The sequence below is a fragment of the Galleria mellonella genome, unplaced genomic scaffold (assembly GCF_026898425.1).
Source record: "Galleria mellonella isolate WM207_F2 unplaced genomic scaffold, CSIRO_AGI_GalMel_v1 utg718, whole genome shotgun sequence".
Classification (NCBI taxonomy): Eukaryota; Metazoa; Arthropoda; class Insecta; order Lepidoptera; family Pyralidae; genus Galleria; species Galleria mellonella.
The window spans coordinates 854,050-872,845 of NW_026442143.1; the positions used below are offsets into that span (position 1 = coordinate 854,050).

At 30.6% G+C, this 18,796-nt stretch overlaps 1 protein-coding gene across 1 annotated transcript in view; it reads right to left on the minus strand.

Annotated features, from left to right (window-relative positions):
- Positions 1–1,168: 1,168 nt before the first annotated feature.
- LOC113515929 (protein bowel) overlaps positions 1,169–18,796 on the minus strand; it is a 39,092-nt gene continuing 21,464 nt past the window's right edge. The window contains exon 3 of the mRNA XM_026900222.3: positions 1,169–3,262. Within this exon, the coding sequence (XP_026756023.2) occupies positions 1,969–3,262 (1,294 nt within the window). The 3' untranslated portion in view covers positions 1,169–1,968. The remainder of the gene's footprint in view (positions 3,263–18,796) is intronic.

Here is an 18,796-nt window from a genome sequence, read left to right on the forward strand (position 1 = left end):
ATATGAGGGATCTATAAAAGCAACAGAAGCCAACACTATAATTTTTAGAAATTTTATTAAATTAGATTCGGTTTTCACAGTTGTATTCCTGAATGTCTAACTTAATATGTAGTGTATGATTAATCTTGATACGACATCATTATTATTTCACTGGTTTTCTTATTTCTGAAATCTACGCATCTGAAATATCGGGCAAAAACCTAGTTATATTATAAGTCCTATTATCGGTTTACAGGATCTTTTGTTTGCACAATGTACTGGCTTGTAAAGGCATATGGGCATGAGACGACGACCTTCCGAGCTACTGCAGTACTCCAGTCCTTTCCGCGACTGCAGTGTACTACCCCCCTTTCCTTAAGTATTTTATATTTTCCTTTCCCACATAAGTCTCTTATTCCTCTTATTCACCAATGTCCTTTAAGCATTCCCAATGTTCCCTTTCTTTTTTTTCCTCAATCCTTTCCTTCATACTATGGGTGGTGGAAACCACCAAGAAATGCATACGCAAAGAGGATTGACGTCAGGCAGGCAGCCGCCATAAAACCAAGCCAAATCTTTTTGTAATATAGATAAAAACATATTACGCCGACCCCATATAATAATTGGGATAAGGGTAGGAAGAAGATGAAGAATCTTCTGACTTTGACTTTAGTCATTACCCACTATATTATGCATATTGTTGATTGTGATTAAAATTGTGATTAGAATTATAAAGATTATTATTATTAGAAAGCTATAAAACTTTAATCGAGTATCGTATTTCTGTCTGCAAATACTATTCAATCTACCTATTCGAACTTGTAACTTCGAAGTAGGTTAGGTAGTCAGTTATTAATCAGATTTCAGTTGTAGAATGGCATCTTTTAATCTTTTATTATAAATTTTAAGTAATATCCAATTGTTTAAAAATTTACTTTCCGATAATTTATTTTATTTCAGATTATTTGTTTATACTAAACAAATAAATAAATATTAAATGAAATAAACAAATTTTAATTAGGATTAGTTATATTTTTCCACCTATTAATTCATCTTGTATTTTAAATATTACGTTAATCTATTCATAATTAACTCCGCAAAGTGAAGCTTCTACCCCGAAAATAAATAAAACAGTTTTATTTCATTTTCGTTTATTATTACAAGAAAATATTACTTACGTACAATATATAAATTTATTAAATTACATCTGAGCAACAGCTTTTTATTTATTTTTTTGAAATAAATGTGCTTAGTTAAACTATTACAACCAAATTTTACATCTTACAAAAAAATTCTTGTACTTTTTATTTAGAGATTGTATCAAATATTACAGTAAAGGAATCTTCTTTTTTATTTTGTATATAAATTACAATAATTTTCTTTTTTCAGTACTTATTAATTATACAAACTTAATTTATTATGGAATTATATATACAGGAAAACACAATGATTTTTATGTGATGTGAATGATGAATATACTATACATTAAATTATTTTTCTAATAATAAACTTAAAATTAAACTTACCAAGTATTTAAATAATAAATAACAGTATTATTAACTAAAAAAAACCAGTCGCTACTTTCGATGACATTAATGTCTAATAACAATCAAGTAACTATATATGAGAATAGATGGATTACACTGCAAATTGTATTATTTTTTTAATACACATTAAAAGTCTAACAATAACATAAAAAATATATAATATTATATTGCCTACAATTTTGATAAACTAATTTTTAAAATTTGGAGGTAAACAAAACACTGCACAAACAAACCTTATGAGATCTTTACGAAAACCAAATCCACGTTGCAAATACGTACAAACAACACACCTCGAGCAATTTTACACAACATAAAATCAAAACTTGAACTAATAATACTTGTCACAAATGTTACAACTAAACTTAAAATTGCAGACGATACTCACATTTACATTTAAGAAAATCATCAATTTGCATCGCACTAACATAACTTTAGGTGCAAGTCATCGTCTCATGATTTCTTCTATACTAAAACCTTTTTTCGGTCCACTGGATTGACTCGTTCCTGGCTTGGGATTGGTTGGTTGTATTCCCACAATATTCTTTATTCCATTAGCGATAGCACTCGAATTTGTTTCTTCACAATCTTTTACGTTTGATTGCATCCCATCTTTGCACATTGTAACACTTGTTGAAGTGCAGCTGGGTACAGAGTCTTTTGGTGGAGCATGTTTAACTATTAAATCTTGGGCTACAGTTTGCTGTGGTCCAAGAACTGTATGGGGTACTGGTCCATACGCCATTTGAGGATGAGGCGGTGGCATTGGTAAACCAAACTTATGGTACGAAGGCATTCCCATAATTGATGGTGGCATTCCCACTACTACTTCGTTATTTCCAAGTGGCTGTCGTGGCATAGTCAAATTAGTCGGTTCGGGTGATCTACTTCTATAAACTGCAGCACAAGTCCTCATATTGTCACCAATATCAGGTGGATGACTTCTTTTTCTATATGGAGTTAAGTACATCGCGGAAGGCCCTGGGTCTACAGGTGAATTTGCAATTTGGCCAATTTTTGAAGGATCTGGTGGTGCGACTTGATGTAAATCTCGTCGAATTTGCAACTGTGGATGTCTTATTTGTTCAGGTAAATCAGTGTAACGCATTTCTTTTTCAATAATTTCATCAGAAGTGTATCGTCGTTTCTCGTACATATCAGAAGAATGTGTACGACTTTTTTCTAGATATTGAGGACGCATTGTATATGGACTTGCTCGATCTCTTGGCTCATTGTGATGGCACTGCGTTCGTTCCACTGCTGAAGGTGACATTCGTCTAGGTGTTGGTCTTTCTTCACTCTGTTCTCTTCCAATACTTTCTATTGAAGATGACCGTGCTCGTCTTACAGGAGAATGTTCAGGAGATGATAGTTCTGGGTCTTCATCATCGAAACCTGGTTCAATAGGTGATCCAGGTCTTCCAATGTCTTCTTCACCTACATCTAAAACATCACCTGGAGGTATATCGCCCACAGCATGAGTCAGTGCATGTCTTCTCAAATCGCAGTTCCTTCTGAATACTTTTCCACAGGAATTGCATTCGTAAGGTTTGTGATCTGTATGGGTTAGTAGATGTGTTTTCAAATTGGAGCGTTGGTTGAAACTTCGGCTACACACTGGACATTTGTGGGGAGATTCTTCCATGTGTAAAATTTTGTGGACGGCCAAGGTTCTCGACTGACAGAATCCTTTCCCGCATTCGGTGCATTTGAATGGTTTTTCTTTAGAATGTATGTACCTGTAACAGAAAACGTATATTAATTAAAAAAATGGCTTTTTGAAATAAGATTTGTATGGTTAGTTTTAATTTAAACCATTGGAATGATTGAAACACGCGAGTTCTCGAGAGAAATCTAGTTATTTTTTAATCCAAATATATTTCTACTAGGTAATCATAATAAGGCAGCAGTAGTAATTTTATTGATTATTGTATTCTAATTTACTTAAAATTTTCAACGATATTTATTGTTATCGAAAAATTTATAATAAAAGAAATAGAAAATTTTGATTTACGGGCTGACATTTAATTGAATCGACTTGGGATCAAATTAAAATCTCTTCGAATAAACGTTAAATAGAAGTTAAGATGACGTCCGTTTGACATTTATTCAATTTGATCTCGATTCGACTCTATCAGAATTCATCTCCCAGAATCGAACTCATAAACTTAGTTATAGTTTTGTTAGTTGGGTTAAACAATCCACACCACACAATTAGTACACCATTTACAATATACTATTATTTTTTAATCCAACTTTTACTTTAGATACTACAAGTCTTAATATGTAATTATATTATAAACATTCGCCAAGAACGATTAACGATTCATATTAAAAAATATCACGGTTTAATTAAACGTCTGAGGAGGGGCGGACCATTGGATCGATTCGGCCCAAGTTCTGCAGATCTCTGTATGGCGTTCAGATTTATTTATGGTATTCCATTACAACATAACTTTGAAATAAAACGATAACATTGATTGGATTTACAGGTATTTTAGTAATTGTTTATATCTTATATGAATCCTCATATTATAAAACACAATAAAATGTTTTAGTTGGATTCAATAAAAACTAATCCTATAGTTTAATTAAGTTGTAGAAAATAGTTTTTTCTACAACTTAATTAACAAATTAGATTTTTCTTTAATCAAAAACATGTTATTTGAAACTATTTATATTATGTTGTGTATGAGGATTTTGTTAATTATAGATTACCAGAAGGTAAAACTTTCCTTGACAAACTATTTAAGTGACGGAGTCAATAGTAATAAACAATTTCAAATTTATAGACAAACACACTTACAAAGGAAATGGCTAGCAATTTTATTTTATACATTCAACATCGTTCAATATTTTTTTACGTGAAACAATAACAAACATCAATCCATCCTTGGAAACTTTCGCATTTATATTAGAATTGCGGTTATTTAAATAGTTTTTTTTAGAAAACGTTCTATTTGTTTTAACTATTGAGTAAATCCAACTACATATATAAGCGTGCCTTGAACGTGATCCGAGTAACATGAGCCTTTAGTCTCAAGGCGATACCAACGACGACGCTTGCGCGAGAGTAGTTACAGCCTACCATTTATTATAGACCTTTACTAACTCTTCATTATCTTCTCGCATTAAGGAATTATCGAACAGTTAGCGGAGAGAGGAAGCTCACGATACGCCGGTTCCGTTCCACAAGAGTTCCAGTTTGGCCGAATCGAATTACGTTAAAAGCATTTTGTGGCCAATCTCCGCGATTAATAATATTAACAGCGTTAAGGTTATATTAAGTTACTATATGTTTGCTGAATTTATGTGCCATTAACATGATCAAAGTATTATTAATTTTATTTTATGCTGAGCATTGAAACGGCAAATATTATATTTTATTTAATGTATACGTAAATAACATTAAAACAGTCGTCTATTGGTAATTGAAAAGGAAATATATGAGGCGCATTAGTCTGTGTGCTATTACCAATAACGGCAAATTATTATGGAATTACAGAAAATTATTCAAAAACTGTTAATAAATATCTTTTTATTACATTTTCATTGCTAATCTTAATTAATTTTAATTACACAAATGGAGGTGGTAATCAAGCATGCGATCAACCTGGTTGGCTACCATGAGTTTATGAACGGTTGAAACTTTCGACATAGGGATGCCACTCCTGCATTGACAACCCTTAAGATATGAACATCATAAACAAAGTTACAGTGTTTATATAAAATCTGTTTATCATAGAAACACTCTCTAAATTTAATTTGTAACTAATCGAAACGTTCAATCGATTAATCAAATTTTTATTTGTACTATTGAACATCAAGAGATTTGTCTACCAGCCCTATACCAATAGGCCGCCCTTACCTTTCCTGTGGGTGTCGTAAGTGGCGATTAAGAGAACTTAAAGGTAGAGGGATAGGCAGCAGTCTCTTAAAAAACCTCTATAAGCTTAACTGTAGTTGCCAACCCGCCTGTCAAGCATGGCAAATACTAGCAAAACTCCTCTTCTTATGTTTAGCAGTCAACGGCTAAAATGATGAATGATGATTATGTTAGTGAATAACTCACGACTATTCCGTATAAATTAGTAATAAAAATAAATAAACAAATGAGCTTCAACACTGTAGTAATTATTTTCATATTTCTTTTTCAATATCTAATGAGGAAACGATTATCAAGGCATTGATTAGAAAATCAATGTTGTATTGATAGAAGTGGATAATTTGAGACGCATGATTTACAGATGAGCTTTTGAGGAAATGAATAGAGGTCATTGATCGGAATAGGAAGTAGCTATTTACGGAATTTTTTATTAATGTGAGTATTCTAACTCAAATATCTTTCGATTTGCTGATGTCAAAGTAATATTTTGAAAAATGAACAGGTTGTAAATTCATCTATAGGTATATTTTTTTTATTTCCACCTGTACGTTGAAATCACCATATATGAAACAAGTTATTGTAAAGCCATTAAATCTTTAAATAATTTAGATACATTAGTTTTTCAAATCTTACACAGACTATTAAATTTATTTCTATTCATATTTTACTTTAAAGACAATTTAGAAACCTAATGAATACTGATAATTTAATATAGATTCCTCTTCTTTCTCGCGAGTGTCGTAAGAACGACTAAAGGACTTTAATGATCGAGGAATAGGCAGCAGCCTCACTCTTAAAACATTACCAAAGCCTAACTGCGATTGCTTACCCACATACCAAGCATGGTAGAATCCCCAATAGGGAGAGGCCTATGTTTAACAGTGGACGGTTAATGGCTGACATTATGATGATGAACATAAATAGATTATCATAGGAAAAAAGCCAAGAGACAAAAAATCAATACATAGACAAAACAATTAAATAATTAATAAAAACTTCATTCGAACTATTTTATTAGTAGAACATTCTTTTTTTATTTTAATTTACTCCTTCTTTGCATGATTTTTTTTATTGATGAAATAAATCAAGGAGAGATATAATTTATGTTCAAAATTAAAGAAAAAATGGTAAAAAAAAAATTAATTTGACAGGTATGTTTTTTTTTCTGCAATGGATATGAAAAATGGACACGATCAACTTAAAGTGAACTTGTTCATTTATATAATTTTTAGGCATTTAATATAATGACGGAAATTTCCACCATTATGCAAAGAAGGGTTAAAAAATGTACACTTTATCTGAATTATAATTATCGACTATGACTATAGAGATACAGACTATGTCAAATAGAGATTTTTCAAATGTTACACGTGTAAGGCGTATAACATAAAAAGAGTTTGCAACACATTGTATAACTAATTATTGCAACAAAAGATATGAATGAAACCAATTTTATTCGCATCATTCATTCCGCGCAAATAAATACAAGAGCAATCGTGCGCACCCATGATGGTACGACAAAAAAATCTAATTGAAACACACCCGCCACTCACCACGGAACTCATTTAATGATGATGACTCCTAAGATTCCTGGGATGTCATGCGAAGAATGCGCCACGTAAATAATATATCATTACTCCGTGGAAAATAAACAAAAAAACGGGTAATGACCTTCCTCCCATTACATCGAGTGTGGATTCTCTAGCGTGGGGTTTTATATTTCAGTAATTCTATCAATATCCATAAAAATATTAGATACAAGCTAGGAGAGTTAGTATTTTTTATTATAATATGTGTTATCTTGTGGAAATCTTTAAACGTTTAGTATTTTTTATAAAATAATGAAATATATTATGTCCTTAATAATATTATAAATTATCGGATTAAACAATCACACGTAATACTTACTACATGAAATGAAGAAAGACATAAGTTACTTTTTATTTTGATCATGTAGACATAGTTGTGGGTAATGACTAGTTAATTATTAAATATATAATTGAGATATTTTGCTGTTCAGAGTTTTAAAAAGTTTCATAAGCTTTAATTGAAGATTTGTTAAAAATTAAGCTAAAACTGTTATATTATTTAAACTTTTAGACAAAGACAATAAACTAAAATTAATCAGTAATTTGATACCATATCAGTCAATGACTGTCCACTGTTGAACATGGGCTTCCCCCGTAAGGGGAGTTTTGTCAATAGTTGTCACATTTAGCAGATGAATTGGCAATTGCAGTTAGGCTTTAATGATGTTTTAAAAGAGACACTGCTGCCCATCCCTCCTGATTAAGTGCTTTTAGTCAACTCTTACGGGGAAAAAGAAAAGGTGGTCCATTCTTTGCCGGGACCACACAGCAATTTAATGTAATCTAAATACAATAAATAAATTAAATACTGTAATTTAATGTTTTAATATAATTGTTAAAATATCTTTACCGACTATTATTTTAAATATGAAAATAAATTTATTTTTTATCATAATTAAATTTGGCATTCTCATGTTATATATTTCACACAGGGATATTTTATATTGGTCACTTTTTGTCCTGGTTGGTCTTAAACAATTTATACATAATAGTACTAGATAAAAGTTTAACAAAATTAAACCATCACATTAACTCCATTGCTAACAATTTATCCTATTAGATTGACCTCCTCGCGGTCCTCTCAGGAAATCAACTTGGTTAATTTTTGATGAATTCATCAAGATGGCCCAACTAACCTAGCTTCATCTGCAGCTACCATTTCTCGTTAGTGGCCTAACAATGTAATCCTATATTATTATTATTGCCTTTGGTAAATTGAGATCTATTTCGATATCTTAGATTAACAATAACCTGTTTTGATTCCCACAATACTGGTAATAAATAATAATCGCTATAGACTCTTGTTTATTACTAACATGATTGACCATTTCAACTAATCTATCTGTTGGCGTTCAATGACGTATTTTATTTTCATAATAACTAGAATCTCCTTTGTTTTTACATACAAGTACGTTATTCTCACGTCAATATTTGCATTGTTACCACAGATTTCCTTAAAACTGTCATGTATATACAAGATTCGATTAGGAATTTAGGAGGGGTTTTGCCGCAATACAAACAACATTAAAATCAATCTTTCGAAATTTGAATACAGTTAAACAGTTCTGTTAGACTTATTATAACAAAAAAAAAAAAAAACTAAGCACATTGCGCCTGCTTGGAATAATTTATCTTATAACGATTTAAAGAAGCTAATGACATAGTACCTATCTTGGGAAAATTTAAGTAAAATATTTTGAAACATTTTATATTGATGAAATAGTAGTGATGGGTACTTACGAGCGTTCATAACGAAGCGTAGCAATGCAGCGTTGTAATTATCTGACAATTTTCCAAAATAATCGAAGAATTTTCAATGTTTCTGTTTGTTATTTAAAAAGTGCTCTGCTTACGAACTAAAACGTTAACCCTGAAATGATATCCTTAAGCTGTCACTAAAAATGTGTATTTTTATGGCAAAAAATGTTTTGTTTGAAACATTGTGTAGTAAAATATAAAGTAGTTGTAAAAATTTTAACGGTAAATTCATATGCAACGTATTCAATTATTAACGTTTTAGCTTGTTTACAGATCATTTTTTAAATAATCAGTCAGAAACATTGATAAATGTTAAATTCTTTTTAAAAATTGACAGATGAATTCTAGAATACTACACTTTGGCAAGCAAAAGTTATTAACGCTTTTGAAACTAAAGAAATAAAATAACCAAATATGTAACCAAAATATTACGTGATACGATTTAGTGCTAAAGGACTGATTTTTTAGACTGAGTTTTTTTATATTTGATAACATAGAAGGGAAAGTTATATTTAAAAATCAAAACCATGAATGGATCCTACATACCGCAAGCATCGTTGGCAATACCACGCAAACGTATTGACTGACAAGAACCGGTTTGTACCAAAGTACACATAACTTGACTGACTACACAGACCGTGTTCAAAGTTGATGATGTCAAATATTCGACGTTTACTTAAGTTTATGTTTTATAAAACTATTTATTGGATATCGTATAGCAATGTAAAATAGTGATTAAGAAACTATTTCCAATCGCATTAAAACATTTAACAAAATACTTATTTTATTTAATGCTAAAGATTAGTTGTTATATTTTACAGAACCTCTAATGAGTAAGAGTTCTAAATTCAAAATCATTAAATGTTATAAAATATCTAATAAAAGGAATATGTTACAAAAAAAAAATATTACCTATAATCTTAATTAAAATTACTCTCTATAAAATTTTAATGTCTAATGAAGCTGATATCTCAATTCTGAAATAAATCGAGAACTCGATATTAACGATTAACCCATTCGATGACGGACTCGGAAATAACCGTCAGACAACTCCGCTAGTAGATCAAAAGCGCCGACGTTACATTCAAATTAACAAGCCAATTACCAGTTACTTTGAAAACGTACGCTACAAACCGTCCGGAACTATAAAATCATCACTTATTCAAACAAAAGCTTTAGCTATGAAACAGAAACTGGTATGGGAGACCAATCTAATTTTATAAACAATTAAGAATCAGACATTCTTTAAAAAGTTAAAATAAAAACATATAGAATACATATAATTAATGACATAAACAAATCTTTTCCCTCCGAAGGTCTTATCAGACCAATTCGATCTGTTCTGACGTTAAATAAAATATAAGTAACGTCTGTCTCTTCTTATTATACAATGAGATAAGGATCGCGATGGACAGTCGCTCAGAATCCCATCACGGCACCGAGCCGAGATAAAAAAAATGTGGCTCGAAATTACAGAGAGGACCGAACTCTGGCGCTAATGGCTTACATTAAAAAATATTTTCCATTACGGTTGCTGTCGAGTAATGTGTTCTTGTGGACGGAACACTTAGTTCAGATGGCGCTAAAGAAAACGAGGAAATGACTCATTATGACACTAATACTATAAAAAGTAATTGCAGCTGATACAAATAGAGGTTGTAATATAAATATTGAATATGAATTGTCCGTCGTTCATAAAGGTTTTCTTTTATTAAGTGTTTGCCAATAAGAACAGGTTTTCAAAAATGTCCTCGTTTTGCAAACGGTACACAACGTTGTGACAGCTTTGCGAATATGATGTCAAAAGAAATTTCTGTACGCTTGTTGCACAGCAATATTAATTTCTTTGACTCAATATTTAAAACTTTTGTCATAATTGATACCTAATAACGTTTAATAGCTATTGCCATCGACGTTTTCTTCAATGTACGTGACATTTTCTCAATTATATAGCTCACAGCTCATATTAATTAGCTCACAAATAGTTATATTTTAATTTCACTAACATTTTAACTTTACTATTATATTAATATTTCATTTAAAAGTACCTTTCATTATAGGAAATCTGTCACTCCTATTAAAAACCATCTATTATTAAAATTTTTATTAATTGATTTAAAAAATGTAGGTAAATTAATACGTATCTCTACTAACGACTGAATACTAATTGACAGTAAAAGGGTTAAAAGTATTTTACTGACTATAATAAAATGTTTTATATTTTTATAATCTGTATTCTGCAACTGCATGCACCATAGAGTTTAATACTAAAGAGGATTATTTTAAATATTTCCATTCAATTTTGTGTAATGGTCTTTATAGGGTAAAGTTATTTGACGTTTTGGTACTTTAATTAAATTTTATAATGACCTATAAAATCATTCCTCTATAACGCACAAGTTTTATCTCGATACCTTGAAATTTTCATTACGTTTTCTACTTAAAAGTAAAGAGTGCACGTCCATTCGTTGCGCGCGTTGGAATGCCGCGGCGTGGGTCACTGCCCGATCCCCCCTCCCCTCCGTACGGACGCTCCTACCTCACCTAACTCATCTCGATATCTAAAGCTTCTATCGCCTAGATTAATCATAAAAATAAAAAAAGCTCCGTATATTAAATGTCAGAAAAAAATATTTACACTCAGAAATAATAAAATTGTTTCCACTCATTATAACATGAATGGAGTCGTAAATATGAACGCAAAAAAATAAGCATAATTAATTACAATATACACAAAATAGGACAATGAACTCCATGTTTTAAATGATGACTTCATACCAATTAAATTAAGTAATTTCAAACATAAATATCTCTTAGAAGACAAAGAGACCGAATTTATGATAATATGGTAATGAGTAACGCAGCCTTAATTAGTTAGAAGTATTTGCAAAACCCACACAAATGCAAAACGGTAGCGAGATATAATACATAAATTTATTCTCAGAAACGGTTACATGCCGCATACTGTCACATAAGTAAATCAAAACCGCTTATAAATAGCCTATATTAACATAATCCCGCGATTTGTATAATGAAGTAGCAGGTTTTGTTATTCAAAATCATTCGATTTTCAGGCGAGATGCATCAGAATATAATTTTATTGACCATTCTACGTTCTATATTGACTTTATAATATTAAAATCTACATTGAGACTAAAAGCTTGAGTGTTTATGCTAATTAAATATAGTTTACTTAGACTGGTATTTCTAGACAGTCTTATTTGCGTTCTTATTTGCGTCTAATTGTATTATTTGACATTCAATAAAAAATTTGCTTTGCACCGCTGGTCATAGAAATTAAAATAATAAAGTATTCTGTGTTAACAATACAGATATCTTTAAAATGAAAAATATAGTACTAAACAGATATGTCAATATTAAAAGAGAGATGATTTAAAAAAAAAAATTGCCATTCTTAAGATAACGTTAAATTACATACCAACTGGTGACTTACAGAAGAAGTCCCCACCGTATTAGGATACATAAAAGCCGTACTTAAGCAACTGCGCTTGACTCGACTTGTCGTGCAAGCCCACGCAATGTTTTATCTCTTTACAACCAACTAAGCTGGTTTCCTTTAACTCAATTTATTGTTATGCTACTAATATCTCAGCATCAGTAGGAACGAACACCAACGCTTCTCTCGTATTTCAACTAATTAACATTAGAATAGTAGGAATAATAGGAATATATAGGAATAAGTTGACTTACAGTTCAGTATTTTAGTACAATTTTCTGTATTATAAATTTTTTGAACAATCATATTCATTACATACGTTTTAATTACGAGATGTGTATTGAGAAATACAAATTTGAAGGCACAAAATAGAACTATCAAATCAAAAAGATCAAACGTTTATGGTTTATGACCAATAGTCAAATTAGATTTCGAAGTTTCGTTCATTCAATACGGCATAGTATGTTACTATGAAATTCGTCAAAGATAATAATGTTATTAAGTTCAACAGTGACCAATGATGGACTGAAATTTTGATGATATTTTCTAGTGACGTGTGTATTTTAATATTTAATCCATTAGAAATTGTTTTACATTATTAATATTGCCTATTACTATTGTTGTTACGATCTTGCCCCATGTTTGTATCTCTGTATTATAGTATAGTATCTTTGCACTTCCTAAAGTTTGAAAGATAGAGAATGCTCATAGCACTAAATCTGTATTTTGTAACACAATTTATTGGTCAATAAAGTTTGAATAAATGAATGTTTTATTCGTTTTTAATGAATTTGTACGATAGAATATAGTATATAGTACTTCAAACTCTGTTGTATAAAATGAAATTGATTTTCTTTACAAAGTAATGGATTTAGTCATAAATAACCCATACATACATAAGTTGATATGTACATAATAATAAATATAATAATGACAAATAATAAATATGAAGAAAAAGAAAATAATATTTTCTAAATATGGTCTTTGGAACCCGTATTGTCAGTAGCTAAACGTTTCCATGTAGTATGACATAATGCTAATGAGCCAGCGAGTTGTTCACATGAATATTTTCGCAACGACCGAAGCATTATTAGCATTCACATTAGGCACTATTTTTTGCACCTCCGCTTAACAAAATGAGACGTCAATAAACGGAGCGATCTTTTTTTCTTTGGTAAATTGTAATGGAATATTGTAATGATCGTTTTTTTTTTTGTAAATTGAAACTGGCCAACACAAGTGAGAGTCAAAAATTAGTACTATATGCTAGATTAAATATTGCTCTTCAGCTATTTAAAATAGTTTACAAACAAACTGATAACAGTAAATAATAATAAGTATAATAAAATAAGTATAAAGTACATACTGGCCGTTATTTTTCCATTGTTGAATATAGAACGCGTAATGCCCCTGGTATTGGAAAGATTCTTAGGCTTCGTATACTTTTCTGCCACCTCAGTGGTATAATAAAAAGAAGCCTACCTCTATTGGAGGACTTTGCTAATAGTTGCTATGCTTGGCAGGAGGATTGGCAACCGCAGTTAGGCTTTGGTTATGTTTTAAAAGGGATACTGCTACCCATCCTTCAACTATTAAGTTAAGTAGCCCATTTTATGCCAGAACTATAGGCCGTATATATACGTTGCTAATTTTGAAAATTTCTCATTTATAGCAAATTTCGTATTTATGGCGTATGTTTTCCTCATCTAAGGTCATTAATGACAACAAGTATAGTGGGATCTTTAAAAGTATCTTATGCTGTAATTAATATTATGTTATGTGTAATATTTTAAAAAGAGATTCGTTGCATTCATTGCGTGGCAAATGAAAATCAGCGTCATTACCCAAGCGGTCTGGCTTCGAAGTTTAATAGATTCCATGTGGGCGTACTGCTTTCAATCATTGCACGGGTAGTACAATGACTCATTAACGTACTATACGGTGGGTCTCTGGTAATGATTTAATGACTACCTATACTGAGGTCTTTTACTTTATCTGTGACAATAGATAGAGTATCGTAATGAGCTTTCATTTCTGAACCAAAGATTGTAAATAGAAAAATAGTTGACGTTTTAGATAAGTGAGAATTTAAATTGAATTTAATGAAACCATTCAATAGAATTTCAATGTAATATGATTAAATAAATAGTCTTAACATTTCATCTTATTTTTAATATTTGTAAAATATCGATGCATAAGAGATATTTAAGAAAAAATGATATCCAGGAACTTGATAAAAGAATACATTTTCGAATTTTTGTCTGAATATTTGTTCCAGTATCAAAACTACTAGGTACATTATATTGAATACGGTGTATTTAATTATGTTTCCTACGAATACTTCTAAAATCCATACGTACAAAGTTACGGGTAAAATCTAGCAAATAATATTAACTTAGATTAATTGATCTGTGCTGAACTAAACTGTGCTAAACTTATAAGAATAAGTATTCTTATAAGTTTAATTACAGTAACAAGCTTTCTCAATTTAGTCCAGCATTGGTATATAAAAATATAAAAAATGTTTTACCTAAATATCTTTACAAGGAATATAAAAACTTAATGGAAAAATAATACTGCCTATATTGGGGAATAGTTCCATGCTCCATCATTTATTTTCTGTTGTCCAAAGAAATTCTGTATTCGTCGCGCGGCCGACGTTATAAAAAGTCAAATCCCCAAAAGTCGGACAGGTACGTGGACAAAAAATAAATGGAAAATACTAATGGAGCGAGGCGAAGAGGTTGGCTCGAGACGAAACATGGTAAGTAATCGACACACCTGGTATATTTTTTAATTTATTTAGTTGTTGTCAACAAAAATAAAGTCCTATCAAAATTATTATTCCTTTGTTACACAAAACAAAAAATTAAACTTGCTCGTGTAATTTTCTACTAAATACCTATTGTTTATACAGTTTTTTGTAGCTATGCCAATAATTCGAGCGCAAAATTTCTTGAGATATCGGAAAAAATGTTAAAAAATACATGTCGAAGTTGACTTTCACATTTACAATATTAGTAGGATTTATATAATAATGATGGCAAAGTTTATCTTCAATTCTTATTAATGTTATTTACTTAATTATCACTTCGATCTTTTAGTGTAATTAATCCATGTTTCTTAATTTTATATAATATTTTATCTAATTATTCTAAATTAAACGAAGTTTTAATGTCTTAAAAAAAAAGTTCTGGTAGAATCAGCTTGCCTACTACCTACAGTATTGCGTCCACAGCCGGTTTGTCGGCGCGTACGCAGCCCAAGCGACGTAATGGGAGCGACGGCTAGCCGCTGCCGCTTCACACTCAATTTCACCTCTGACTGACTCATACATTCATTGCGCTGTATACCATACTTCATTTCAACGAAAGCCGGTGCAAAGTCAGGTGACTCCTTTCTTTGCAATATTGTGAAGAATTGCCATTACATATTTAGTAACGATAGGTCAAAAATCTAGGTAAAATGTTGTGATGTTATTGTATATGTTATTTGCAGCTATTAATTTAATTAATATAATGTAGCATACAAATCTTTTTTTAGTTGTTTCATTGCGTCACATCTAACAAAAAAAAAATGGCGGCGTACGATTTAAAAAAAAATCGGTACGATATTTGATACATACAAATCTCAAGTATCATTATAATGATCACGCTTGAATGGTTTTAAAATACAATTTTTCACGGTTCAGATATTGTTTGACGAAACCTGATTCTCTGATTGCTTTATTTATTATTTATGACTACTATTTTATGTGATTCATGGAAATAGCCAAACAGCAGCGATAATTTAGATATCAATAATTAAGCTTGAATACAAAAAAAAGCTATTAAAACAAAGCAAAAACACACTTAATATTAAAACACAGATAGGTTTATTATCCCCAGATCCGGAGTGAGTACATGTTTAACAAGTTGATAAGATTAAAAAATCAAAACAGATAACACTAAGATGGACGGTGGCTTAAAACTAATACGGAATAGAGGATCACTGGACGTATTGAAATTCTGACATACGACTCAAGAATAAATTGCATTATGATAAAGATTATAGATTAAACAAAGAACATAAATCTACCTATTATATTTATTGTAACAATACTAAAGAACAATGACATCAGTGTAACATTAGATAAATGATATGAAATAAATTCAATCCCAAAAACAACCGCAACAATATTAATTTTGGATACAAAGAATGGGACAACAGATGCTTCATCTTTCTCTTATGGATTAGAAAATAATTCAAGTGGTTACCTAAAACTGGTTCCAATTATCAGATTTATAACTCAAGCGTTTGATTCATGACCGTCTCGCTTGGCAATTATACTCTAGTCCTCAGATACCATTAATCAACGTATACTGATAGATTCACTATGTACAAATCCAATTAGAGTTGGAATCCTTGCTACAATTTTGTTTTGTTGAAACTATAGCTGTTGATTTATGTGATGAGGTGGTGTAATTAGGCCAACGGGGTAGAGTGTTAATAATTTTGGTTTCGTCGTAAATCCGTTTTTAGTGCTGCATGTAATTGACTGTAATCGTCTATAATCGCTTGGCGTAGTAGTTTTATTGGAGTCTCTCATGTGGGAAAAATAATATATAGTTTTGATGTTTTTGATTGATTGCTATGTAGAAATAGGATGGATGGTAGATATGATAGGATGATGATGTCTTATGTCCGGTTGTAGATATATTCTGTAGATTGCGAGGTTGTTTATTATTTATGTTAACAGATTATGAATTAATAAGATTTCTAGTTTTTATTATCATGGTTATTGCTTAAAGCAAAATTCGCGGCTTCTCTCTGCTAATATTAATTTTCTTATGTATCGAAGTCGCGTTGCGTGGATTTTTCTAAAAACCTTTCTTAAAGAATGCCGTAAGATAATTTGAAATTAACAATAATTTCAAATGATCTTACGGCATTCATAAAGTAATACAAATTATACTATACTTATATAATAGAGTAGAGGAAATATAGAAAAATAAATATGTATTTGCAAACTAACACTAATCGTTAAACATTTATTACATCAAAGAGCCGAAAATGATTAAATTATCGAAATAACATCGATAAGTATAATATATTCCTTCTAAGAAGTCGATATTAATATAGTATCGTAAACAATTATTTGTTACGTTCTCAATACTTTTATAACTAAAAAATCATAAAATCGAATAGTAGTCGTAAAGTAGATAAATGTATCTGTTCTAATTAGAAACCGACAATTCTTTATTACCGAGAAATAACATAACCTGATACATAAAAGGATCGTTTAATATAAAAAATATAAGTCATTACTGGATCAGACGCAGTAATCGATAATATTAGAGTCAAAATCTAGTTTTGGTGTCCTCTTGACTAATAAATGTTTATAGCTATACGAAAAACTTCTCAAAAGTCGATCAATGCTTTAATCTCCCATAAAATCGGTTTGTACGTGCTTTGAGAAGATTAAAAATGGTTGCTCTCAGGCACTGGTAATAAATAACGTGATTATTTCCTTTTGAAACTGGCCTGAGTCTACGTTAAGCGAACTTTTTTGTGTGAAATCAACCGACAAGATACTTTGTTAACGGCATCATGGAAGGATGTAGAATTATATTCCTTTACACTTATTGTAATGCTACTTGACATTTCAAATCATTGTGAGAGCAAATCAAATGAAAGAGTATGAATTATTTAAAATATTCGTTCATTCTTTAGAAAAAATGTATGTTGAACCTATGAAAGCTTTTCGTTCTTTATATCTTTTACAATATGGAATTTACTTTGTTTATTATATAAATTGAAATTATGAATCATGAACATAAATATATATGATACATGTTTACATTTTATCAGAATTCACAATGTAAGGTACTGTACAAAGATAGCTGAATAGCTTGGCTACACAAACCAACAAGGGTTCAACCTATCAAGGACAACCGGTTAGCAGTATGGCAGTATGGTATAAAACTCCGTGGATAACCATCCACTGGCACTCAGATAACATCAAGTACACTTACTTATACAATTTAAATGTGTTTCACTTCAGTCACGTAGACTTGAAAAATATTTTTGAATTATCTTGATTTAGATCTTTCAAGTCTATTCCTTACTTGGTTAAAACTTATTTATTTATATTTACATATCTTATGTAAATATTATTTTCGTTCATTATACATTACTACTTTCAATTGTTTAGTTTCTTAATCTTCATTATTATCTAGTTAGTACTAAATAAAAACGTTACGTCTAAGATTGTAATTAAATATTTCAAGTCTTTTTTAAAAGTACAGTTATATACTAAGAATTTCAAGATATATTAAGTAAGATTAAGATTGTCTACCTGGTTTCATACTTGTGTGTGTGCGTATGTTAAAACAAGAATTTCTTATATCTGTGTGAGTGTCTCCACGGATTTTATCTGTGGTAGACGTCGTCGTATGATTAATGGACATACTAAAGTCGCCTGGGATACCTTTCTTCCATAAGTTCATAAATAACAATGGTATCTAACGTGGTATACTTTCAAAACTTGTTTTTGGACTCTCAAACGGCCTATTGTGTTGTACTTCGTTGACAAATACCACAG